The 27,612-nt window shown below is 36.5% G+C and overlaps 8 gene segments (V, D, J or C); 6 read left to right on the top strand and 2 right to left on the bottom strand.

Moving 5' to 3' along the window:
- The first annotated feature begins 1,422 nt into the window (after positions 1-1,422).
- LOC116731383 (Ig kappa chain V region K16-167-like) lies at positions 1,423-1,985 on the top strand. The segment is given in 2 exon segments: positions 1,423-1,552; positions 1,660-1,985. Coding segments are annotated over 2 exon segments (375 nt in total).
- A 5,470-nt stretch (positions 1,986-7,455) lies between these two features.
- Positions 7,456-7,980, top strand: LOC116731365 (Ig kappa chain V region 3381-like). The segment is given in 2 exon segments: positions 7,456-7,550; positions 7,658-7,980. Coding segments are annotated over 2 exon segments (375 nt in total).
- Positions 7,981-8,825: 845 nt separating this feature from the next.
- LOC116731394 (immunoglobulin kappa variable 2-29-like) lies at positions 8,826-9,488 on the top strand. The segment is given in 2 exon segments: positions 8,826-8,934; positions 9,078-9,488. Coding segments are annotated over 2 exon segments (360 nt in total).
- Positions 9,489-15,655: 6,167 nt separating this feature from the next.
- On the top strand, positions 15,656-16,232 carry LOC116731373 (Ig kappa chain V region 3381-like). The segment is given in 2 exon segments: positions 15,656-15,784; positions 15,892-16,232. Coding segments are annotated over 2 exon segments (378 nt in total).
- An 820-nt stretch (positions 16,233-17,052) lies between these two features.
- On the bottom strand, positions 17,053-18,902 carry LOC116731600 (Ig kappa-b4 chain C region-like). The segment is given in 3 exon segments: positions 17,053-17,519; positions 18,493-18,592; positions 18,846-18,902. Coding segments are annotated over 3 exon segments (486 nt in total).
- Positions 18,903-20,931: 2,029 nt separating this feature from the next.
- LOC116731599 (Ig kappa chain V region 2717-like) lies at positions 20,932-22,118 on the top strand. The segment is given in 3 exon segments: positions 20,932-20,951; positions 21,615-21,695; positions 21,803-22,118. Coding segments are annotated over 3 exon segments (417 nt in total).
- A 783-nt stretch (positions 22,119-22,901) lies between these two features.
- On the top strand, positions 22,902-23,536 carry LOC116731390 (Ig kappa chain V region 3368-like). The segment is given in 2 exon segments: positions 22,902-23,071; positions 23,188-23,536. Coding segments are annotated over 2 exon segments (360 nt in total).
- Positions 23,537-24,118: 582 nt separating this feature from the next.
- On the bottom strand, positions 24,119-26,979 carry LOC116731598 (Ig kappa-b4 chain C region-like). The segment is given in 3 exon segments: positions 24,119-24,601; positions 25,381-25,462; positions 26,938-26,979. Coding segments are annotated over 3 exon segments (456 nt in total).
- Positions 26,980-27,612: the final 633 nt, after the last annotated feature.

Genomic DNA, 27,612 nt, shown 5'->3' with positions numbered 1-27,612 from the left:
TCGAAATTAACACACAGAAAACACAGAACACAACAGGAACAGAATGTAAAATATTTGGTGAAGTCTCTCAAAACCCAAACATTTCAACACAAGACTTACAGCATTTTGACTTGATGTTTTTGTTATTAAACACATGACTGACTCTAAAATAGAAGAGACTGCACTAATGTAACTTTTGTTATGGGAGATGATCAAAGGGTAAAGCGTTTCTCTCTAAGTAAAAAGGCCAGACTAAAGTTTGCCTGAATAATTATATTCCAAGACGAGGACCTCTGGAATAATAGTCTTTGGACAGATGAGTCAAAAACTAAGTTTTGTTGTTTTTTTCCAAAAAAGAACCAAATCATTGTCTTCAACCAATACAGCTCTCCCTGTCAGGGATCTCATACCAGCTGTGAAGCATGGAGTTGGAAGTGTCATGCTTCTAAGGTTATTTGCTGCAGCGGGATCACTGTGACACAACTCACCATGAAAACTACAGTGCATGATGGAAAATATGAAGCACTGTGAACCTTAACCAGCACTGGACTACAATATGATGATGGCCCAAAACATACCAGTGAATCTAACCAGGAATCAATGTGAATAAAGGAACAGAAAGTCACATCAAAATGTGTAATTTTAAAATAAAATGTCTTTGCTTTTTTTATTACTAAATGTCAAATTATCTTGAACACTTAAAAACACCTATTTATCCTTGTAAGATAGATGGGACTTGGGGCCTATCACCATGTATGATGAAGTGTGATTTACAAACAATTTTATTTAAAACAGGAACAATACACAGTATGAATTAACCACAGGAGGAAAGATGCAATGTATCAGGTTACAGACTAAAGTAACTTTTTTGTACAAGCACTTTGAATTGTTTTTGGCTGAAAGGTGCTATATAAATAAAGTTGCCTTGTCTTACCAAAGTGCTAAAATCTGACATTAGTCCTTGACCAGCTGATACAACTTTTTAAAAGAAAAAAAAACATAAACAGCCAGTTGTTCTTTAATAAATTTAAAATTAAGGTAAAAATATTTTGCTCAAAACAAAGTAATCATGGCATAGAACATTGTGATGGAAAGACTTAATAATCACATAAAAATGTATTTGTTCATCCATTGTTTAAATGGTGTATAATCCCCAAAATGATTATTAGATATTAAAAAAGATAAAACAGTTTCCATAATTCATACAAAACAAGTAAACATACTGTAAAGTCAATATACTTTCCTCAACAACAAACTGTTTTGTGAACTGTGTTGAATGTTACATGGGAAGAACATTTACTACAGAAAAATTAAAATAAATATGCTGGTATTAAAATGAGTATCACATAGTTCCAAATCTCTACTGGAGTCATTCAGAGCATTTCCATAGAGTCACTTTGCATCAGCAGCTCCATGCTCCAGCGCTCTGGGAGAGTTTATAGTCCTGACAGTCGAACACTGAATGACTGACAGCTGTCCTTCATCACAACTGAAGACAAAGAAATCCTCTTCATCAAAAACATGACTTTGATCTGCGTCCTCATCTGGACTCTCCTCTGCTGCTGCTTCACAGGTAAAGTCCAGAGAATCCAACTCCTCTCCTCTATGAACATCTGTCCCTCTGAAATGAAGCCGACCAAACCATGAAGCTGCTGCATGTTTTTGTCTCTGTGTCCTCAGAGGTCAGAGGTCAGGTCACAGTGACTCAACAGCCTGAAGCAATGAGAGCTAATCTGGGAGGATCTGCCACCATCAGATGTAAAACCAGTCAGAATATTTATAGCAACTATTTCTCCTGGTTCCAACAGAAAGATGGACAAACTCCTAAGCTCCTCATTTATTATATCAACTCTCGAGCATCAGGGATTCCAAGTCGTTTCTCAGGCAGTGGATCAAACTCTGACTTCACTCTGACCATCAGTGGAGTTCAGGCTGAAGATGCTGCAGTTTATTACTGTATGGGTCAATTCTACATCAGCAGCAAGCATTCATTCACACAGTGAAAAACAGTCGTACAAAAACCTTCAACATTCAGACTCAACAGAAACTGAACTGTCTGTTGCATCTGGGAGTTCCAGTTGGTTAAACACACAGAAAACTCTTATAATACAGATATTACATACAGATATACTACAGGTCAGATATTAGACACAACCTCATGTTTCTGTCAACAATTACTTTGTTCAGGATAATTATGTGTTCTTATGATTTTAGGTATATTTACTGCATCAACCTTTGTTTTTATTAATGCACTCCATTTTCCCTTTGTTTACCTGTATTCGTATAGGTGATGTTACTAGACCACAGCTAAAAATATTTTACTATAACAAAAAAAAAATAAGAAAAAATTATTTAGTTTGGGAACACTTGGAAGAGTTGAAAAAAATAGTTTGCTTTTTCCAAACACTGTTTGCTTTGCTGCTGTTAAAACCATGAAATGTTCATTTGAAGAAAGCAAATTCTAAACAAGACAATCCTAATTATAAGATATGTACAGTAAACACTCTCAGTCAGTTGACCCTTTATTCAGTCTTGAGGATTTTTTTGCATAAATGTTATTGTATGTAATCTCTTGACACAATTGCATTATTTATAAATATTAAAATACATCAAAGGAAAAACTTTATAGTGAAACAAATTTTAAAAAAGTAGGATGATGTTCTTTAATGCCTATGACAAGAGCATATTTCAGTACTGTTACTAAAACAATAAAGTCATATGTGCTGTCCTTTAAACCATTCATGAAATTTGAGATTTCACTGTAGATTAGGTATTTTATTTTGAAAATGTCCAGGGCACTAATTTTGGTACAAAGTAAAAAGTGAGAAAGTCAGACAAATATTTTTAGTAAATTTTATTTAAACCTTCAAGTTGTAGAAGAACAAAAGTAGAAATGAGAAAGAAAAAAGAGAGAAATGCTTAAACAACACAGACAGCAGTAGTAGACACAAACTAGTGATCTTCTAGTGAATCAGCTCAGAACTGGGAACACTGGTTTTTCCTCAGCGTTTCTTTGACTGCAGTCTGGGAGCCCTGGGAGGCCTCACAGGTCACAGAGCCCACCTTCCTCCACTGGTCTGCAGGGATCCTCAGGGTGCTGCTCCAGCTGTAGAGGTCGTCATTCTGCACCAACGCAGAGCTCTTGCTCTCCTCCCAGGTGAAGCTGGTTCTGCTGCCATCCAGCTCCCAGGACAGAGTCCAGTCTGAGGGGAAGCCCTTGTTGGCCAGACACAGGAGGATAACCTTCTCCTGCTGCAGCTCCTCACTGGAGGGGGGCAGCACTGTCAGGGTGGGGCGAGTATCACCTAGGAGACACCAATCAGGTTAGAGGACAGGAACTCCAGTCATTTGAACTCTTGTACTGTGAGAGTTGATTTTCTCTGCAAAGACGTTTCTAACAGATGTCTTTCTGCTCTACCAGCCACTCAGCTCACATTCTGTTTCGTTTCCTTTTCAAAAATCTGTCATGCATATCAGCTCAGGAAGACAGAAAATACAGTTTCAACTGAAACATAGCAGTAGTGAAATGTAGAATAAAATATTTTAAAATTTTTCCTGATATTAAACATTTCCAACCTGGTTCCTTGCTAATTGTCCACCTTATTGATACAAACTGGTTGAACTACTGTACAGAAACAAACCCTTGACTGTAAAAATAGAAACTTCTGACTTTTTCATACTAAACAAAACCTATAAGCCCAGATTAATGAGTAAACTAAACACAATTTAGTCTAATATTTCATTAAACATTAACATTTATGATTGTATCTTATATTTGGTTTCTCTTTATGAAAGAACTGTTGGTTCAGTGCATATATTTGCAATTAAAATACTAAAAACTTCCCAATTCATCCAACTTTCATTTATCAAAGTGAAATACTGAATATAGAAAATTACAACTTAATAAAACAACATTTATTTTGACCTTCTTCCAACATGTAGTCTGGTTCTTCCACCGAACGTGTACCACAGTGATATAAACTCATTGAGGCGCCGTACAAAAACCTCTGACTGTAGAGAGACACGGCTCACTCACTTTCATGAAAACAATGAATAAAATTTGCTGCTTGTGTCAAATTTAGATCTGTCATAGAAAGCAAAAATGCCTCAAAATAATTTAAATTTTTATTGATGGAATATGAAACTATAAATAATGTTTTGAATCTTGCATCCAAAATATTTAAGTGCACAAATGCATTTCTTTTCTTACATGAAAGAATTACGATAAATTACTTAAATAAATCACTCAGATAAATGAAATACATTGAAACTTAACAATAATCCAATTTTGGAATTCTTTTTTTTCCTTCCTTGTGCTCATTTAGCTACACAAAGCTTAAGTTTTGCTTACAAGCAAGATCTTCATTTTCACTGATTATGGATTTTCATTAAAGTTGATATTTTATAGTTACTTAATTTTTTCTCAATTCTTGGGAACTCCAGAATATTTTTGAAAAATAAACAGTAAACAGAAGAAGTTAATGTGGGAGACTATAATCAAAAATTAGTTAAAAAAATATTCTGAAGAAAATTTTGATAAACGTTTCTTAAAATTTTGCACAAATAATATTCTGATTAACTGATCTGCTCCATCATATTGATCCCAGTCCTTTGAGGAGGCAGCAAGAACATTTCCATAGAGAGTCACTTTGCATCAGCAGCTCCATGCTCCAGTGCTCTGGGAGAGTTTATAGTCCTGACAGTTGAACACTGGATGACTGACAGCTGTCCTTCATCACAACAGAAGACACATAAATCCTCTTCATCAAAAACATGACTTTGATCTGCGTCCTCATCTGGACTCTCCTCTGCTGCTGCTTCACAGGTAAAGTCCAGAGAATCCAACTCCTCTCCTCTATGAACATCTGTCCCTCTGAAATGAAGCCGACTAAACCATGAAGCTGCTGCATGTTTGTGTCTCTGTGTCCTCAGAGGTCAGAGGTCAGTACACAGTGACTCAGCCTTCAGCAGTGAGAGCTAATTTGGGAGGATCTGCCACCATCAACTGTAGAACCAGTCAGAATGTTCATGTAAACAGCAATGGCCACCATTTAGCCTGGTACCAACAGAAAGATGGACAAACTCCTAAGCTCCTCATTTATTATACCAGCACTAAAGCATCAGGGACTCCAAGTCGTTTTACAGGCAGTGGATCAAACTCTGACTTCACTCTGACCATCAGTGGAGTTCAGGCTGAAGATGCTGCAGTTTACTACTGTCAGAGTCTTCATTACCCCAACAGCCAGTGGGTGTTCACACAGTGAAAAACAGTCGTACAAAAACCTCCGTCAGTCAGTATGAACAGAAACTGAACTGCAGCTGCAGAGACTGATTGTGTCACCTCAAGGAATGAAAGTCATGCCAGACTAATATAAACACTGTTTAATTAATAATAGGTTGCATATATGTCTGTGTGTAATAATTAATGAAATAAAATAATTATTTATATATATATATATATATATATATATATATATATATATATACTGTACATATATGCTTAATTTTATATATATAGCAGCTTTTTAGTCTGAAGAGAGATTTAAAAAGAATGTGAAATCAGCAATTCTATTGCATGAAAAACTGTCAAAAAGTGAACCAATGTGCCCAAGGTCTCGCTGTTTAAACTATTTTACCCTGGAACAGAATGTAAAATATTTGATGAAGTCTCAGAAAACACAAACATTTCAACACAAGACTTACAGCATTTTGACTTTGTGCATTTGTTATTAAACACATGACTGACTCTAAAAGAGAAGAGACTGCACTAATGTAACTTTTGTTATGGGAGATGATCAAACAGTAAAGCTTTGCTCTCTAAGTAAAAAGGCCAGACTAACGTTTGCCTGAATAATTATATTCCAAGACGAGGACCTCTGGAATAATAGTCTTTGGACAAATGAGTCAAAAACTAAGTTTTGTTTTTTGTTTTCCAAAAAGGAACCAAATCATTGTCTTCAACCAATACAGCTCTCCCTGTCAGGGATCTCATACCAGCTGTGAAGCATGGAGTTGGAAGTGTCATGCTTCTAAGGTTCTTTGCTGCAGTGGGATCACTGTGACACAACTCACCATGAAAACTACAGTGCATGATGGAAAATATAAAGCACTGTGAACCTTAACCAGCACTGGACTACAATATGATGGCCCAAACATACCAGTGAATCTAACCAGGAATCAATGTGAATAAAGGAACAGAAAGTCACATCAAAATGTTCAATTAAAAAAAAATGTTTTTACTTTTTTTATTACTAAATGTCAAATTATCTTGAACACTTGAAAACAAGTATGGAAAAGAAGACCTTTTTTGTAGAATAAAATAACTTTCAACAAAATATTTCAAACCACAAGAGTTTAGATATAAATATATATATATTAGAACTTCAAATATCAGAAAAAAGACATCAAAAAATTCATCTGAAAAAAGGAGGAGAGTTTGATTCATGGCCTGAGATTTATAATAAATCTTTTTCAAAAGAATGGTATGTGTTCTTCACAATAGCAGCTAGCTTAGCCAGAATAAATCCAATCACAGTGATACAAACTCACTGAAATACTTCAGAACTCTAAAGTGAGAGATTAACTTTCTTCTTATTTAGATACATCTATGAGATGTGGATTCACCAAACATGCAGATGCTGGATACAAGACTTTTGGGGGACAGTATATCAGAGGATGAACATGTTTTTCCCTACTAGGATGTCCACTTAGCAAACAATCCTTTAGACATTTAACTTTATCTAGTCACTATGTTTAACTATGTGTTATTTCCAATATCTACACCCATTTATCCTTGCAGGATAACTGGGGACTTGGGGCCTATCACCAGGTATGATGAAGTGTGATTTACAAACAATTTTATTTAAAACAGGAACAATACACAGTATGAATTAACCACAGGAGGAAAGATGCAATGTATCAGGTTACAGCTAAAAATGCTAAAATCTGACATTAGTCCTTGACCAGCTGATACAACTTTTTAAAAGAAAAAATATATAAACAGCCAGTTGTTCTTTGATAAATTTAATATTAAGGTAACGATATTTTGCTCAAAACAAAGCAATTAGGGCATAGAACATTGTGATGGAAAGACTTTAATCATCACATAAAAATGTATTTGTTCATCTGATGTGTATGTTGTATAATACACAAAATGATTATTAGATATTAAAAAAGATAAAACAGTTTACATAATTCATACAAAACAAGTAAACATACTGTAAAGTCAATATACTGTCCAACAATCCAACAAACTGTTTTGTGAACTGTGTTGAATGTTACGTGTTAAGAACATTTACCACAGAAAAATTAAAATAAATATGCTGTTATTAAAATGAGTGTCACATAGTTCCAAATCTCTACTGGAGTCATTCAGAACATTTCCATAGAGACACTTTGCATCAGCAGCTCCATGCTCCAGCGCTCTGGGAGAGTTTATAGTCCTGACAGTTGAACACTGGATGACTAACAGCTGTCCTTCATCACAACAGGAGACACAGAAATCCTGATCATCAAAAACATGACTTTGATCTGCGTCCTCATCTGGACTCTCCTCTGCTGCTGCTTCACAGGTAAAGTCCAGAGAATCCAACTCCTCTCCTCTATGAACATCTGTCCCTCTGAAACGAAGCCGACATAACCATGAAGCTGCTGCATGTTTTTGTCTCTGTGTCCTTAGAGGTCAGAGGTCAGGTCACAGTGTCTCAGCCTGCAGCAGTGAGAGCTGATCTGGGAGGATCTGCCACCATCAACTGTAGAACCAGTCAGAATGTTTATAGCTCTAACCGTTTAGCCTGGTACCAACAGAAAGATGGACAAACTCCTAAGCTCCTCATTTATTATGCCAGCACTCGAGCATCAGGGACTCCAAGTCGTTTTACAGGCAGTGGATCAAACTCTGACTTCACTCTGACCATCAGTGGAGTTCAGGCTGAAGATGCTGCAGTTTATTACTGTCAGAGTTTTCATGTCATCAGCAGCCAGTGGATGTTCACACAGTGAAAAACAGTCGTACAAAAACCTCCCTCAGTCAAACTGAACTGAAACTATATTGCTGCAGCTTCCAGCTGCTGCAGAAACTGATAGTTTACTGAAATCCTTCACATGGATACACACAAATTTTCATGAAGGTGTTTTAAAATAAATGAGTAAAATGTACAGCATCACTCTAATTTGAATGATTGGTTGTCAAAAGATAGGATAACTTAAAAAAATAACTTTTAATTTGATGAAGAAATGGATAGTAGTAAGAAACAGAACCTTCACTAAAGCATTTAAAAATATCACACAAGTTACTTTAGTTTGTATTAGTTCCATGTTTTAATCAATTAATCAATTAGAATCACATGACAAAAATCATAAAATGTATAATTGGACACAAATCCTAAGATTATTTGTAGTTGCTGTTGGAATAGCAACAGCCACAATGTAAAGAAATAAATCAACTAGATTTTCACACAAACACTTTGCAGATCTTAAATGAATAAAATGATCTGAGTGTTGATGTCAACAGTTTAACTTCAACGAGAGTTTAGGAAAATGTGTTTGATATTTGAGCTTTAGCTTCAAGATTTTGGTTTGTTGTTTGTGGAGAAGATCTAATATTAAACATGCTTCAGATAAAGAATGTTGTTATAACATAATAAAAAATTGTTATAATGAAGCATATCAGAATTACAAATAGAGGAAATGAAGAAAGCTCTTTACTCTAGAGTATTTTCTTCCACTATTCACAATTGTCTGAGCAGTGAGGAGGAAACCTGATGATATGTAGAGCTGAGCTCCATGTGACTGACTGTGTGTGTTTGCATATGTGTCCTGCCTCTCTGCTCCAGCTGTTAAGAGGTCAGAGTTGATCAGTGGCTGTCCAGGCCTTTCAGAGCCACTGACACACCAGCAGCACAATGATGATGTCACTGGCTCTACTGCTGACCATCCTGGGGCTCCTGGTTCAGGGTGAGACTCTGATAGAAACTTTTCTTGGGATTCTTTCTTCTGTCAATGAAAAAGACTCAAATGAACCATCCTTTACATGTGAATCCTGATAATATTTCTCTGATCTAGATTTGTGTCAATATCTCTCTCTGTCATGTTTTTAGGTTCCTCAGCAGTCATCACCCTGACTCAGACTCCAGGATCTCAGTCTGTTACTCCGGGACAGACTGTCTCCTTTAGCTGTAAAGCCAGTTCACCTGTTGATGATGATTTGCACTGGTACCTTCAGAAACCTGGAGCAGCTCCAAAGCTCCTTATCTATTCCGCTTCTTCACGTTGGACTGGAGTGTCTGAACGTTTCACTGGAAGTGGATATGATATTGATTTTACTCTGACCATCAGCAGAGTTCAGGCCGAAGATGCAGGAGTTTATTACTGTCAACATAGTGAGAACTTCCCGTTCATACAGTGATGCAACGTCGTACAAAAACCTCATGGCTGCAGAGGAACTGATCCACAGCTGCACTGAAAAACAAGTTGTACATGTAGGGAATAAAAGAAAAGTTTAATACAAATCAAGGACCAGATTATTAGAATTAGTTAGTGTTGGGAACTTCAGCTCTTTTCATAAAGCAAGCTCCAAAAAGAAGCCAGGTTTTTTGGCTGCTTATTTATTTTCAACTGAAACCTGATCTGCTAGCTCTACTTTTTGTGTGATAAATCCTTTTGCTTTCACTGTTCCTTTTATGCCTTACGCTTGCTTAATTTTATGTTTGTTCTGTAACAAAAGCAAGCATTTTTACTTTTCTATGATATTTAAATCAAACTTTGCATTTTTGAACAAAACAGTGCAAATAGGTTTATCAAATAAACCCATAATAGCTTGCAAGTGTTGGTTTTAGTATTTTTAAATGCAAAAGTAAGAATTAAAAAAACTGTAGACTAGATAGATTTATACTTTAGCACATCTCTCAAGATTTAAACACAACAATTAAAGCATATTTTGCTTAATATTTGAAACAATATGAATGTTTGAAAACATTATTGCCTAGAAAAATGACATAAGATGGGAAAGAATGAATCCAGACTATAGGTTAATTGCAATATATGGAGATACTTCTAGGATCACAATTATGAGACTGTATGTATCAATCAATCAATCAAATTTTATTTGTATAGCACATTTCAGCAGCAAGGCAATTCAAAGTGCTTTACATCATATCAAACACAGAAACACAATGCAACATAGAATCAACAATCAATACGCGACGTTAAGTAAAGTTCCATCAATAAATTTGTAATTGATTACGTTTCAAATACAATCCTAAACAGGTGGGTTTTTAGTCTAGATTTAAAGGAAGTCAGTGTTTCAGCTGTTTTACAGTTTTCTGGAAGTTTGTTCCAGATTTGTGGTGCATAGATGCTGAAAGCTGCTTCTCCTCATTTGGTTCTGGTTCTGGGGATGCAGAGCAGACCAGAACCGGAAGACCTGAGAGGTCTGGAAGGTTGATACAACAACAGCAGATCTTTGATGTATTGTGGTGCTAAGCCATTCAGTGATTTGTAAACTAACAACAGTATTTTAAAGTCTATTCTTTGAGCTACAGGGAGCCAGTGTAGGGACTTTAAAACTGTATCTTCCTGTATGTATTATTCTGCCCAGAATAATACATTTCTGGGCAGAAATTGATTGTTCAACTGATCAACAGCAGACTGATCTGCTGGAGTCAGTCAGAGCATTTCCATAGAGCCACTTTGCATCAGCAGCTCCATGCTCCAGCGCTCTGGGAGAGTTTATAGTCCTGACAGTTGAACACTGAATGACACTGTGTCTGACAACTGACAGCTGTCCTTCATCACAACAGAAGACACAGAAATCCTCCTCATCACAAACATGACTTTGATCTGTGTCCTCATCTGGACTCTCCTCTGCTGCTGCTTCACAGGTAAAGTCCAGAGAATCCAACTCCTGTCCTCTATGAACATCTGTCCCTCTGAAATGAAGCCAACTAAACCATGAAGCTGCTGCATGTCTTTGTCTTTGTGTCCACAGAGGTCAGAGGTCAGGTCACAGTGACTCAGCAGCCTGTAGCAGTGAGAGCTGATCTGGGAGGATCTGCCACCATCAACTGTAGAACCAGTCAGAATGTTTATGTGGACAGCCATGGCCACCGTTTAGCCTGGTACCAACAGAAAGATGGACAAACTCCTAAGCTTCTCATTTATTTTTCTAGCACTAAAGCATCAGGGACTCCAAGTCGTTTTACAGGCAGTGGATCAAACTCTGACTTCACTCTGACCATCAGTGGAGTTCAGGCTGAAGATGCTGCAGTTTATTACTGTCAGAGTCTTCATTACCCCAACAGCCAGTGGGTGTTCACACAGTGAAAAACAGTCGTACAAAAACCTTCCTCAGTCAAACTGAACAGAAACTGAACTGCAGCTGCAGAGACTGATTGTGTCACCTCAAGGAATAAAAGCCATGCCAGACTAATATAAACACTGTTTAATTAAAGTTATATATATGTGTGTGTGTGTGTGTATTAATTAATTAAATAATTAATATACATATATATTAATAATGTAATTTTGAATTTGAATATGTATATGATTAATGGTATATATAGCACCTTTTTAATCTGAAGAGGGATTTAAAAAGAATGTGAAATCAGCAATTCTGCTGCATAAAAAACCTGGAACTGTCATGAAGTGGTGCGGTGAGGGGTGGTGACGCAGACGCAGCGGACCCAGGTAAGATGAATAATGAAATTTAATGAAGGAAAGCACAGTCCAAACAACTGGCAGCACGCACATGGACGAATTGACAAAACATTGACAAGGACCCGACTGAGACGCAGACACACAGGTGGCATTAAATACAAGGGAGGGTAATCACAGAAACGAGACACACCTGGGAACAATCAAGGGGAGGACAGGACAACGAAGAGACTCAAGGACACAGAAAACTCGAAATTAACACACAGAAAACACAGAACACGACAGGAACAGAATGTAAAATATTTGGTGAAGTCTCTGAAAACCCAGACATTTCAACACAAGACTTACAGCATTTTGACTTGATGTTTTTGTTATTAAACACATGACTGACTCTAAAAGAGAAGAGACTGCACTAATGTAACTTTTGTTATGGGAGATGATCAAAGGGTAAAGCTTTGCTCTCTAAGTAATGAGGCCAGACTAAAGTTTGCCTGAATAATTATATTCCAAGACGAGGACCTCTGGAATAATAGTCTTTGGACAGATGAGTCAAAAACTAAGTTTTGTTGTTTTTTTCCAAAAAGGAACCAAATCATTGTCTTCAATACCATACCAGCTGTGAAGCATGGAGTTGGAAGTGTCATGCTTCTAAGGTTCTTTGCTGCAGTGGGATCACTGTGACACAACTCTCCATGAATACTACAGTGCATGATGGAAAATATGAAGAACTGTGAACCTTAACCAGCACTGGACTACAATATGATGATGGTCCCAAACATACCAGTGAATCTAACCAGGAATCACTGTGAATGTAGCAGGATGAAGCCTGCCCCAAGATTGAGAACACCTGGCACCTAATTAGCTCAGTGGGTGTGAGCATAAAGGCAGACTCTCTCACCTGCTTTCTTCATGCCTGCATTTGGTCACACTTCACTGGGAAGATCGCTTGGTTAAATACAAAAGCATACTACTGGCAAATGTGATTACTGTGAAAAATATGAAACAATAGAACATGTTATATTGCAATGCCATAAGTATGAAAGAGAGAGAACATATATGAGAAGAGAGTTTGAATGTATTAAGGAAAAGGTTAATTTATTAGATATTCTGAGGAAGAATTTGAGGAGTAAACATATACAAATAGTAATTCGATTTCTAAAGAAAACTAAATTATTTCATAGAATTTGATTATAGTAGGTGTGTTTGTGAATGGGTGCATGATGGTGGGTAGAATATAAAGTTATATATAAGTATGTATGTGTGTGTGTGTGAGTATAGATAGGTATAAATATTTATATGTATAGGTAGGATATATTTATTTATTTTATTTATTATTAGTATTAGTAATAGTAGTAGTAGTAGGAGTTCATATATATATAAATAGATAGACCATTATGAACCACACTCCAGATTTAAGTGTTGTTATTTTATTATTATTATTATTATTTTTTTATTTTTTTTATTTTTTTTGTTTTGTTTTTTTGTTTTGTTTGTTTTGTTTTGAGGGGGGTGTATATAGTTAGCGTCCCGATCCACACTCCATTCCAGTAGATGGCGGTAATGCACATCTAAAAGTTGCTTGCCAACCGCCATAAAAAAGGAAAAGAAGAAGAAGAAGAACCACACTCCATACCAGTAAGTGGCGGTAATGCTACTAAAAGTTTGTTGCCAACCGCCAATAAATCCAAGAAGAAGAAGAAGATCGCTTGGTTACATTGCAGTGGTCAAAACTCCAAACTCTGAAATCAGTAAGTAATGTTTCTCCTTCTCTACAAGACCGCAATTTCAGTTGGTTAATTCAAATTGTTTAAATTTAGAACCTGCCCGAAGTCTCCTGTTGATACTGGGATGTGGTTGTAATTTACCCTCCCCAGTGCATCTTGGCAACGTAAAACGGGTATGTAATTCTTCTATTGCACTGCACCCATGCAGTTCAATAGCACAAAATGACAATTATTTATATCTAGAACGTACCGGCAAGCGGATCCTCCTATTGTTGGGCCGGAAGGGGCTCTCTGGTTGGTGTGGAGTCAGCCAGCTCTGGTACGTGACAATGGCTTCCTCTGCCTTCTGCCATTTTTCTACAAAACGCCTATTAATCTATGCCTTCATTTCAGACAAAGCGGCTGCAGCTCGCTGGAAGCCCTGCTGCTTTGTTTTTGCATTATCCTATTCTGTGTGGCCTCCGGCTTTGCTGCCTTTAACGGCTGTGGTTTTTTTTAGATTACTTAATTTTAATGACTGGATACATCGGAGGTTAGGGGTAACCTCATTTTAGCACCCCATGTCTAAATTGTGGTGTCTTTCTTTCTTTTTGTATTTGCTTTGTTTTACCCCACCCTTTTGTCTCCAGGCTGAGAGCTGAAGGCTGTGGGGGGGCGTCCAGAGGAACTGGACCTGTGTGACCGGTGTTGGGATTTCTTCACGATCGGGTGTCTGTTCACAAGTGCTTGGGGTGATTTATTTTGATTTATTAATTTGTTTTAGGAACCAGTTCCCACATTTGGACTGCCCTCCCCCTGCTGGTAGGCCCCAGTACTGTGCACTTCCCTTCCTATTGAGGTTCTTTGAATTTTATTGGTTTTTAAAACATGGAACAATAAAATGAACTATTTTGTGGTGGAATGAAGTCTTGTTCTCATTGGTTACGAACCTTGCATACCTTACCTATATCCTTGGGCGCAATTCCCAAGGTGGCGCTGTGACACCCTCTGGTTACCCTGCTTTGAAGGGCAGAGTAGCAGCTTCATACCCATGTGTTGAAACATGAATAAAGGAAAAGAAAGTCACATCAAAATTTATAATTTTAACATGAAATGGCTTTGCTTTCTTTATTACTAACTGTCAAATTATCTTGAACACTTAAAAGCAAGTATGGAAAACAATACCACATATATTTCTTTTGCATAAAATAACTTTCAACAAAATATTTTCAAACCACAAGAGTTTAGATATAAATATATATATTTTAGAACTTCAAATATCAGAAACAAGACATCAAAAAATTCATCTGAAAAAAGGAGGAGAGTTTGATTCATGGCCTGAGATTTATAATAAATCTTTTTCAAAAGAATGGTATGTGTTCTTCACAATAGCAGCTAGCTTAGCCAGAATAAATCCAATCACAGTGATACAAACTCACTGAAATACTTCAGAACTCTAAAGTGAGAGATTAACTTTCTTCTTATTTAGATACATCTATGAGATGTGGATTCACCAAACATGCAGATGTTAGATATAAGACTTTTGGGGGACTGTATATCAGAGGATGAACATGTTTTCCCTACTAGGATGTCCACTTGGCAAACAATCCTTTAGACATTTAACTTTATCTAGTCACTATGTGTTATTTCCAATATCTACACCCATTTATCCTTGCAGGATAGTTGGGACTTGGGGCCTATCACCAGGTATGATGAAGTGTGATTTACAAACAATTTTATTTAAAACAGGAACAATACACAGTATGAATTAACCACAGGAGGAAAGATGCAATGTATCAGGTTACAGCTAAAAATGCTAAAATCTGACATTAGTCCTTGACCAGCTGATACAACTTTTTAAAAGAAAAAAAAACATAAACAGCCAGTTGTTCTTTGATAAATTTAATATTAAGGTAAAGATATTTTTCTCAAAACAAAGCAATCAGGGCATAGAACATTGTGATGGAAAGACTTTAATCATCACATAAAAATTATTTGTTCATCTGTTTATATGGTGTATAATTCCCCAAATTATTATTAGATATTAAAAAAGATGAAAGAGAAAAGTTTACATAATTCATACAAAACAAGTAAACATACTGTAAAGTCAATATACTTTTCCCAAATACAAACTGTTTCTTGAACTGTGTTGAATGTTACGTGGGAAGAAAATTTACCACAGAAAAATGTAAATAAATATGCTGTTATTAAAATGAGTGTCACATAGTTCCAAATCTCTACTGGAGTCTTTCAGAACATTTCCATAGAGTCACTTTGCATCAGCAGCTCCATGCTCCAGCGCTCTGGGAGAGTTTATAGTCCTGACAGTTGAACACTGGATGACTAACAGCTGTCCTTCATCACAACAGAAGACACAGAAATCCTGATCATCAAAAACATGACTTTGATCTGCGTCCTCATCTGGACTCTCCTCTGCTGCTGCTTCACAGGTAAAGTCCAGAGAATCCAACTCCTCTCCTCTATGAACATCTGTCCCTCTGAAATGAAGCCGACTAAACCATGAAGCTGCTGCATGTTTTTGTCTCTGTGTCCTCAGAGGTCAGAGGTCAGGCCACAGTGACTCAACAGCATGCAGCAGTGAAAGCTGATCTTGGAGGATCTGTTACCATCAACTGTAGAACCAGTCACAGAGTAGATGAAGGTGATGATCTCTCCTGGTATCAACAGAAAAATGGACAAATTCCTAAGCTCCTCATTTATAATGCTAACAGTCGAGAATCAGGGACTCCAAGTCGTTTTTCAGGCAGTGGATCAAACTCTGACTTCACTCTGACCATCAGTGGAGTTCAGGCTGAAGATGCTGCAGTTTATTACTGTATGGGTGAATTCTACATCAGTAGCAAGCATTCATGCACACAGTGAAAAACAGTCGTACAAAAACCTCCACCATTCAGACTCAACAGAAACTGAACTGTCTGTTGCATCTGGGAGTTCCAGTTGGTTAAACACACAGAAAACTCTTATAATACAGATATTACATACAGATATAATACAGGTCAGATATTTAGAAACAACCTCATGTTTCTGTCAACAATTACTTTGTTCAGGATAGTTATGTGTTCTTATGATTTTAGGTATATTTACTGCATCAAACTTTGTTTTTATTAATGCACTCCATTTTCCCTTTGTTTACCTGTATTCGTATAGGTGACGTTACTAGACCACAGCTAAAAATATTTTACTATAACAAAAAAAGGAAAAGAAAAAATTATTTAGTTTGGGAACACTTGGAAGAGTTGAAAAAAATAGTTTGCTTTTTCCAAACACAGTTTGCTTTGCTGCTGTTAAAACCATGAAATGTTCATTTGAAGAAAGCAAATTCTAAACAAGACAATCCTAATTATAAGATATGTACAGTAAACACTCTCAGTCAGTTGACTCTTTATTCAGTCTTGAGGATTTTTGCATAAATGTTATTGTATGTAATCTCTTGACACAATTGCATTATTTATAAATATTAAAATACATCAAAGGAAAAACTTTATAGTGAAACAAATTTTAAAAAAGTAGGATGATGTTCTTTAATGCCTATGACAAGAGCATATTTCAGTACTGTTACTAAAACAATAAAGTCATATGTGCTGTCCTTTAAACCATTCATGAAATTTGAGATTTCACTGTAGATTAGGTATTTTATTTTGAAAATGTCCAGGGCACTAATTTTGGTACAAAGTAAAAAGTGAGAAAGTCAGACAAATATTTTTAGTAAATTTTATTTAAACCTTCAAGTTGTAGAAGAACAAAAGAAGAAATAAGAAAGAAAAAAAGAGAGAAATGCTTAAACAACACAGACAGCAGTAGTAGACACAAACTAGTGATCTTCTAGTGAATCAGCTCAGAACTGGGAACACTGGTTTTTCCTCAGCGTCTCTTTGACTGCAGACTGGGAGCCCTGGGAGGCCTCACAGGTCACAGAGCCCACCTTCCTCCACTGGTCTGCAGGGATCCTCAGGGTGCTGCTCCAGCTGTAGAGGCCGTCATTCTGCACCATCGCAGAGCTCTTGCTCTCCTCCCAGGTGAAGCTGGTTCTGCTGCCATCCAGCTCCCAGGACAGAGTCCAGTCTGAGGGGAAGCCCTTGTTGGCCAGACACAGGAGGATAACCTTCTCCTGCTGCAGCTCCTCACTGGAGGGGGGCAGCACTGTCAGGGTGGGGCGAGTATCACCTAGGAGACACCAATCAGGTTAGAGGACAGGAACTCCAATGATTTGAACTCTTGTACTGTGAGAGTTGATTTTCTCTGCAAAGACGTTTCTAACAGATGTCTTTCTGCTCTACCAGCCACTCAGCTCACATTCTGTTTCGTTTCCTTTTCAAAAATCTGTCATGCATATCAGCTCAGGAAGACAGAAAATACAGTTTCAACTGAAACATAGCAGTAGTGAAATGTAGAATAAAATATTTTAGAAAACATTTCCTGATATTAAAAATGATGAAATCACAACAGTAAATGTTTTAGAAAAGGCTCAACAGATTTTTAAAAAATATAATTCATAATTTGGTAAACTCTTTCCCATGAAATGAATCTGTTCAGAAGCTCTGATTAGTGTCAGACGTTTTCTCCTGTCTCATCTTTAACTTTGACATATGAGTTAATTAAACCAATAAGTAAAGATATGCCCTTGGATCACAGATCATTATTCTCATATCTACCACTCTTCAAATGGTGAATTATAATCCAACTTTTATAAATCACAGTAAAAGAAACTAATAAAAACACAGGTTTCTACCTTCAACTGGGCACTAAATAATATTTTAAAAAATCATCCAAACATACATCCAACCTGGTTAATCACTAATTGTCCACCTTATTGATACAAACTGGTTGAACTGCTGTACAGAAAGAAACCATTGACTGTAAAGATAAAAACTTCTGACTTTTTCATACTAAACAAAACCTTCAAGCCCAGATTAATGAGTAAACTGAACACAATTTAGTGTAATGTTTCATTAAACATTAACATTTATGATTGTATCTTATATTTGGTTTCTCTTTATGAAAGAACTGTTGGTTCAGTGCATTTATTTGCCATTAAAATACTAAAAACTTCCCAATTCATCCAACTTTCATTTATCAAAGTGAAATACAGAATATAGAAAATTATAACTTAATAAAACAACATTTATTTTTGACTTACTTCCAACATGTAGTCTGGTTCCTCCACCGAATGTGTACCACAGTGATATAAACTCATTGAGGCGCCGTACAAAAACCTCTGACTGAAGAGAGTCACGGCTCTGACCGTTTTAGACTAAACTAAACCTTATAACCAGATTAAAAAACTAACCATTTTATCGATGTAAATGCTACCCTTGTCCAAATCTCACTATCTCAAATCTATCAGGTTTCCATTCACAAAATGAATTCTTTGTTCTTACAAAACTTGTTTATTAAAAAATATACATATTCTGAGCTTTCTTTCCGAGTAACACAAAATAAAAAATATTGAAAAGTGTTTAAATTTAAGAAGTAGCTTTAAATTTCACTTACTTCCAACCTCCAGTCTGGTTCCTCCACCAAAAGTCCACCACAGTGATACAAACTCATTGAGGCGCCGTACAAAAACCTCTGACCATAGAGAGACACGGCTCACTCACTTTCATGAAAACAATGAATAAAATCTGCTGCTTGTGTCAAATCTAGATCTGTCATAGAAAGCAAAAATGCTTTAAAGTAATTACAATTTTTATTGACAGAATATGAAACTAAAAATAATGTTTTGAATCTTTTATCCAAAAAAATTAAGTGCACAAATGCATTTCTTTTCTTTTTTATGATAATTTACTTAAATACATCACTCAGATAAATGAAATATGTTGAAACTTAACAATAATCCAATTGTGAGTACCGGTAATTCTCTATTTTCTTTCCTTCCTTGTGTTCATTTAGCTACACAAATCTTAGCTTTTGCTGACAAGCAAGATCTTGATTTTCACTGAGTTGATAAGCTGATATTTTATCGTTGCTAAAGTTTTACTCAATTATTCTGATGTTTCGTATGAGTCTCAATATATTTCAGTGCAAGCTTTTGGCATGCTGGGGTGAAAATTATCAAATTTATCTAGAAATTAAGTGTAACAAAAAGTGAAATAACAACAATACCACAAAAACTATCTCCAGAATATTTTTGAAACATAAACAGTTAACAAAAAGAAGTTAATGCGGGAGACCATAACCACAAGTTGTTAAAAACAATAATCTGAAAAAAATTGTAATAAACTTTTCATCAAATTTTGCACAAATATTAACTGATCTGCTCCATCATATTGATCCCAGTCAGTCAGAGTATTTCCATAGTGAATGACTTTGCATCAGCAGCTCCATTCTCCAGCGCTCTGGGAGAGTTTATAGTCCTGACAGTTGAACACTGGATGACTGACAGCTGTCCTTCATCACAACAGAAGACACAGAAATCCTCCTCATCAAAAACATGACTTTGATCTGCGTCCTCATCTGGACTCTCCTCTGCTGCTGCTTCACAGGTAAAGTCCAGAGAATCCAACTCCTCTCCTCTATGAACATCTGTCCCTCTGAAATGGAGCCGACTAAACCATGAAGCTGCTGCATGTTTATATCTCTGTGTCCACAGAGGTCAGAGGTCAGGTCACAGCGACTCAACAGCCTGCAGCAGTGAGAACTGATCTGGGAGGATCTGTCAGCATCCGATGTTCAATCAGTCAGGATGTTTATGTCCATAATACCGTACACCGTTTAGTGTGGTACAAGCACAAAGAAGGACAAAGTCCCAAGCTGTTCATTCATTCTGCGATCCACAGATCAGCAGGGACTCCCCAACGTTTCTCAGGCAGTGGATCACACTCTGAATTTACTTAAAGTATCAGAGGAGTTCAGACTGAAGATACTGCAGTCTACTATTGTCAGAGTCAACACCACATCAGTCGATGGTTGTTTCCACAGTGAAAAGCTGTCATACAAAAACCTTCTTCAGCCACAATGAGAGGCAGATGAATGAAGGATCTTTCAAAGACCCATTTAGTTGCTCTGGTGGAGTTTTTATTCATTTTTTGCTGATATTTTTCAATGCATGAAGTATCATTTTGATCTCTAGATTTTCAGATATTTAATTTCCAAAGTTTTTATCAGTTTTTCAACTATGTTAATGTATGTAAAATGGGAAGAAAAATATTTTACTGATACCGAATGTGGGATTTGACAAAAACCTTTGAATGAAACATTTAGTAACTGGACCTCACCTTATTTTTTTAATCATACCGAAACATGTTTAATCACATTGCTTATGTATTGTTGACATTATGTAACATAAAAACTGTCAGAGATCTACCAATATGAACATGTTTAATACTACAAAGCAAAGCAGCCGCTTTGGTAATATCACAGAACATTTCTAAATCAAAGATAGCTGATCAAAATGAAAGTATTTTATTTTATGTCAACTGTCTGTGTGACATGTAACAAGAACTTAGATACACTTCCTTCCTTTTGAACTGTTTGCATTGTAAAACCTGTGGAACTTCCAAAGTACTTGAATATAACATTTTGTAGCACCAGTTTATGACGATTTGTCATGATATGTGGTGAGAGATGGTTTAGGGAGATGCAGTGGACCCAGTTTTGGTGAGAGAAATGATGATGAATTTAATGATGAAACAAACAATAATCCAAAGTCTAGGCAGCACAGAATGAGCAGACAGCTAATAGCTCAATACTGGCAGCAACTGGTGCAGAAATACACTGACGACAGAATAGACATGACAAGACGAGGACCCGACCAAGAACAAGGAACACAGGTGGGATTAAATACACAGGGAGACAATTAGGGGAAACAAGGAACAACTGCACTCAATCAAGGGGTAGACGGGACAAAACAGAGACTCTACAGAGACTGAACAGAAACTCTGAAAAACGAGTTGGAAAATGAATAGGTTTGTTCTTGCATTAAATATAAATGATACAAAACTGATTGAAATTCTTTACAAAAAACATATTATGCAAGAAATAGTTCATAAAAAAACACCCTGACTTATTTAAGTACACCTTCACTAAAGAGGTTTTTGGAAAAGTCTCATGTTATTTTCAGCATATTCAGTTGCATTTTTGCCGAAGAGTTTTCATTTTTAAATTTAATCAATTAGATCAAACTTCCCTCTGTGAGTCAGTCAGAGCATTTCCATAGAGAGTCACTTTGCATCAGCAGCTCCATGCTCCAGTGCTCTGGGAGAGTTTATAGTCCTGACAGTCGAACACTGGATGACTCTCAGCTGTCCTTCATCACAACAGGAGACACAAAAATCCTCCTCATCAAAAACATGACTTTGATCTGCATCCTCATCTGGACTCTCCTCTGCTGCTGCTTCACAGGTAAAGTCCAGAGAATCCAACTCCTCTCCTCTATGAACATCTGTCCCTCTGAAATGAAGCCGACTAAACCATGAAGCTGCTGCATGTTTTTGTCTCTGTGTCCTCAGAGGTCAGGTCACAGTGACTCAGCCTGCAGCAGAGAGAGCTGATCTGGGAAGATCTGCTACCATCAGTTGTAGAACCAGTCAGGATGTTTATAACAACAACTACTTGGCGTGGTACCAACAGAAAGATGGACAAACTCCACATCTACTCTTCTACTATGTTGGCAGTCGCGTCTCAGGGACTCCAAGTCGTTTTAACGATGGAGGATCAAACTCTGACTTCACTCTGACCATCAGTGGAGTTCAGGCTGAAGATGCTGCAGTTTATTACTGTCAGAGTGCTCACTACATCAACAGCAAGTGGATGTTCACACAGTGAAAACCAGTCGTACAAAAACCTCCCTCAGTCAAACTGAACTGAAACTATGTTGCTGCAGCTTCCAGCTGCTGCAGAAACTGATAGTTTACTGAAATCCTTCACATGGATACACACAAATTTTCATGAAGGTGTTTTAAAATAAATGAGTAAAATGTACAGCATCACTCTAATTTGAATGATTGGTTGACAAAAGATAGGATAACTTAAAAAAATAACTTTTAATTTGATGAAGAAATGGATAGTAGTAAGAAACAGAAACTTCACTAAAGCATTTAAAAATATCACACAAGTTACTTTAGTTTGTATTAGTTCCATGTTTTAATCAATTAATCAATTAGAATCACATGACAAAAATCATAAAATGTATAATTGGACACAAATCCTAAGATTATATGTAGTTGCTGTTGGAATAGCAACAGCCACAATGTAAAGAAAAAAACAACTAGATTTTCACACAAACAGTTTGCAGATCTTAAATGAATAAAATGATCTGAGTGTTGATGTCAACAGTTTAACTTCAACGAGAGTTTAGGAAAATGTGTTTGATAATTGAGCTTTAGCTTCAAGATTTTGTTTTGTTGTTTGTGGAGAAGATCTAATATTAAACATGCTTCAAATAAAGAATGTTATTATACCGTAATAAAAAATTGTTATAATGAAGCATATCAGAATTACAAATAGAGGAAATGAAGAAAGCTCTTTACTCTAGAGTATTTTCTTCCACTATTCACAACTGTCTGAGCAGTGAGGAGGAAACCTGATGATATGTAGAGCTGCGCTCCATGTGACTGACTGTGTGTGTTTGCATATGTGTCCTGCCTCTCTGCTCCAGCTGTTAAGAGGTCAGAGTTGATCAGTGGCTGTCCAGGCCTTTCAGAGCCACTGATACACCAGCAGCACAATGATGATGTCACTGACTCTACTGCTGACCATCCTGGGGCTCCTGGTTCAGGGTGAGACTCTCTGCTTAGCATTACATATACATTAAAAACAGGAAAAACTGTTTTACATTTACTATAAACGTTAATCTTATTTTGCCATAAATGTGTGTTTGTTTCATGTTCTAAAGGTTCTTCAGGAGACATCATCTTGACTCAGACTCCTGGAGCTCAGTCTGCTGTTCAGGGACAGACCGTCTCCATCAGGTGTAAATCTGACCGACTGATTGGTGATGACATCAACTGGTATCTTCAGAAACCTGGAGAAGCTCCCAAACTTTTGATTGTGGATACCACAGAACGTCAGTCTGGAGTTCCTGAGCGTTTTCGTGCAAAAGCAGAACAGACTGACTTCACTTTAACCATCAGTGGAGTTCAGGCTGAGGATGCAGGAGTTTACTATTGTCAGCAACAGAACAGCTTCCCACTCACACAGTGATACAAGGCCGTACAAAAACCTCAGAGAGAAAGAGGAACTGATCTGACTCAAAATGGTACAGGGAAAAAAAAATCATCATTTTAATAAACTAAAAAAAAATTATTTTCTATTAATTAATAATAAGAGCAATACAGTTCCTGTTTGAAAGCTTTAATGAATTTAAATTTTAATTCAAATTTTGTTTCAACAGAACAGGAACTGAATTTAGTCACCAGAAATTCACTCTAGAACTTTTTTCAGCAAATGTGATACAAAGATCTGCATCAGGACACTCTGATAATACAGAGCAACGATCTCAGATTATTTAAAAAAAATATATATATATATATAGATAAATGAAACATGTCTTTTCATAAGTATTCAACAAGGATTTGGCGCATTTTCCATTATCTAAATGAAATCTTATTGATTTAAACATTTCCACTTGGAACAGCAGACTGAGAGATGAAACAATCAGTAAAGAGTTAAACCAGTTTGCTTAGATCATCTTGATTGATACCTCTAGTTATTTGAAAGAAAAAATGATTTAAACAGAATTAGTTCACGTAATTTATTAGAAACATTTCCAATAACATTTAATTTTTAAATGGCTCTAATTTCTTAGAAACAAATGACAAAAAATGTTATTGTTTAAAGAAACCAGAGTTTATTAAAAAGAAAGAAACATTATCAGAGTCAAACTGGAGAAACATTTTGTTTTTACAGAGAGAAGACCAAGAGTGGTAATGTAATAAAACTGTAAAAACAATTAAAAAGCAAATAAGAAGAACCAGCTCAGGACTGGGAACACTGGTCTCTCCTCAGTGTCTCTGTGACTGCAGACTGGGAGCCCTGGGAGGCCTCACAGGTCACAGAGCCCACCTTCCTCCACTGGTCTGCAGGGAGCCTCAGGGTGCTGCTCCAGCTGTAGAGGCCGTCTTTCTGCAGCACCCCGGAGCTCCTGCTCTGCTCCCAGCTGCTGCTGCTGCTGCTGCTGCCGTCCAGCTTCCAGGACAGAGTCCAGTCTGAGGGGAAGCCCTTGTTGGCCAGACACATGAGGGTAACCTGCTGCTGCTGCAGCTCCACAATGGATGGGGGAAGCACTGTCAGGGTGGGGCGGGTATCACCTAGGAAACACCAATCAGATTAGAGAACAGAAGCTGTAGATGTTAAGCAGCAGATACTGTGTCATGGTTACAGTTAGTGAAAGGTTTTCTAAAATAAGAAGTTTCTGCCAGATGTTTTCATGCTCCACTCGTCACTCACTGACACACTGTTTCACTTCCTTTTAGGAGTCTCAGATCAGCACAAAAAAGTCACCCAAAAATTTAATTTTAAAAAATTCAATGTACTCTTAAATGAGAAAATACATAAATAAAAAAAGAATAAATAAAAAAGATAAAATAATAATAATGAATCTTTAGAATCTCATTTTTAAATGCAACTATACATTATTTATAACTACAGCAAGCATTTGTGAATTCAATAAATTTTAAAGAAAGAGTTCAATTTGAAATACTAAGTTCAATAAACTTCAAGTTTTCTGTGTCTTTGTTTTTATCCCACCAATAAAAATAAATTCGGTTTTTACTTGAGCTCATTTAGATTTTCCACACCAAACCACCAAACTGGTTTACAACTGGCAGAAAAGTATTAAAGTTAAAAAAGTGATAACATTGACAAACATATCAAACCTCAATTCTGATATTTATTTCCGAAGCAACATTTTCTATAATTTGAACATAAAATATTTCACTTCATCTTGGAATGAGATTCTATTTGTTTGATGTAAGAAAGTAATTAATGCACATATATAATTTCCTCCTTTATAGGAAAATACAAAAATTTACTTTAAAGCATCCCGACATTATTTTTTAATTTTGTATTAAGCATGAAATAAACTTACTTCCAAACTCCAGTCTGGTTCCTCCACCAAAAGTCCACCACAGTGATACAAACTCACTGAGGCGCCGTACAAAAACCTCTGACTACAGACACGGCTCTCTGACTTTGTCTGACTACACTTAACCTACAAACCAAGATTAAACTAAAATATTTGTACTGCTTAGATCAGCATAAACCTGCTTTATTCTGCTGTAGTTTGTGATATTAACTATGACATATTTTCTGTATCTTGAAACGTTCTTTTAAAGCATAAAATAATGCATATTTCCCAGCCTGTCAAACAGAATTAAAACAATACCATCAAATACAAAAAACAAACCAAAAAAAAAATCAGTTTTATATTTTACTTACTTCCAAGCTCCAGTCTGGTTCCTCCACCAAAAGTCCACCACAGTGATACAAACTCACTGAGGCGCCGTACAAAAACCTCTGACTACAGACACGGCTCTCTGACTTTGTCTGACTAAACTGAACTTACAAACCAAGATTAACTATTAAGTCAAACCAAAAATTTTGAGACACAACTTATGAGTCTGGAAATGGCTTTAAAGAAGTCTCAAAATGATGTTAAAATGGCTGTTCTACTGTAAGGAAAGGAGTCTACAGCTTGAGGAGATTGGAAATAACTGTTAACATAACAAGAGCATTGTGACCAAGAGAGTTCAGCTCCAAAGCAGATCATAAGTTGCTGAAACAAGTTTGTAAAAATATAATCAAAATATCCACAGACTTATCTTGCTGCTGTTGATATGAAAGTAAATACCATAACAATCAAAATAATGTGTTTTAATCTTTGTGAGGATTGTGCCAAGAAGTAATCTATGCTCTCAAAGAAATAGGTAAATATAACCTGTGGAGTAATGACTTTTTGGACATGAATGAAAAACTGAATTATTTGAACACAAGACGATGTGAAAATTCAGTCACATACAACACTCCAAGATAAGAAACTCATTCTCTCTTTGAAGCATGGAGGTGGAAGTGTTATGGATTGAGGTTGCTACGATGCAGCAGGAATTGGCCCCATTGAACTCTACATCGTTAAAAGCGAAGGACCAGAAGGTCAAGTTAAATGTTGTTCCCAAGAGGGATGATAGAAAACTGGGAAGTACCCACAAATTTATTTAAAACCACTCGTGGTGTATGTGAGATGTTTTATAGCTCAGATACAACAGAAGTAATTGATAAATGTTCTCTAAATTATTATTATTTAACTTTGAAACTAGTCTATCTTTATAAGTTTATAAATGGTGTGTTTCTTCACTTGTCCTCCAAGTTTTTATTGAAGCTGCTTATATGGCCTTAACTGGATTATCTTCTCTCTTTTTTAAATTAGTATATGTGTTCATGTATTTTTGTAGTTTATTTGAAAAGTCAAGACCATCTGCAGTTCAGAGAACACAGCGATAGAGACCCAGGACGTTAGAAGAGAACATGTAGAGCTGAGCTCCATGTGACTGACTGTGTGTTTGCATATGTGTCCTGCCTCTCTGCTCCAGCTGTTAAGAGGTCAGAGTTGATCAGTGGCTGTCCAGGCCTTTCAGAGCCACTGACACACCAGCAGCACAATGATGATGTCACTGACTCTACTGCTGACCATCCTGGGGCTCCTGGTTCAGGATGAGACTCTGATAGAAACATTTCTTGGGATTCTTTTTTCTGTCAATGAAAAAGACTCAAATGAACCATCCTTTACATGTGAATCCTGATAATATTTCTCTGATCTAGATTTGTGTCAATATCTCTCTGTGTCATGTTTTTAGGTTCCTCAGCAGTCATCACGCTGACTCAGACTCCAGGATCTCAGTCTGTTACTCCGGGACAGACTGTCTCCTTTAGTGCACTGAAAAATAAGTTGTACATGTAGGGAAGAAAAAAAAAGTTTAATACAAATCCAGGACTAGATTATTAGAATCAGTTAGTGTTGGGAACTTCAGCTATTTTCATCAAGCAAGCTCCAAAAAGTAGCCAGGTTTTTTGGCTGCTTATTTATTTTCAACTGAAACCTGATCTGCTAGCTCTACGTTTTGTGTGATAAATCCTTTTGCTTTCACTGTTCCTTTTATGCCTTACGCTTGCTTAATTTTATGTTTGTTCTGTAACAAAAGCAAGCATTTTTACTTTTCTTTGATATTTAAATCAAACTTTGCATTTTTGAGCAAAACAGTGCAAATAGGTTTATCAAATAAACCCATAATAGCTTGCAAGTGTTGGTTTTAGTATTTTTAAATGC

This window comes from Xiphophorus hellerii, chromosome 13 (genome assembly GCF_003331165.1).
Source record: "Xiphophorus hellerii strain 12219 chromosome 13, Xiphophorus_hellerii-4.1, whole genome shotgun sequence".
Lineage (NCBI taxonomy): Eukaryota > Metazoa > Chordata > Actinopteri > Cyprinodontiformes > Poeciliidae > Xiphophorus > Xiphophorus hellerii.
Note: the sequence above shows the minus strand (reverse complement) of the source record. Positions and strands in the feature narration are given on the sequence as shown.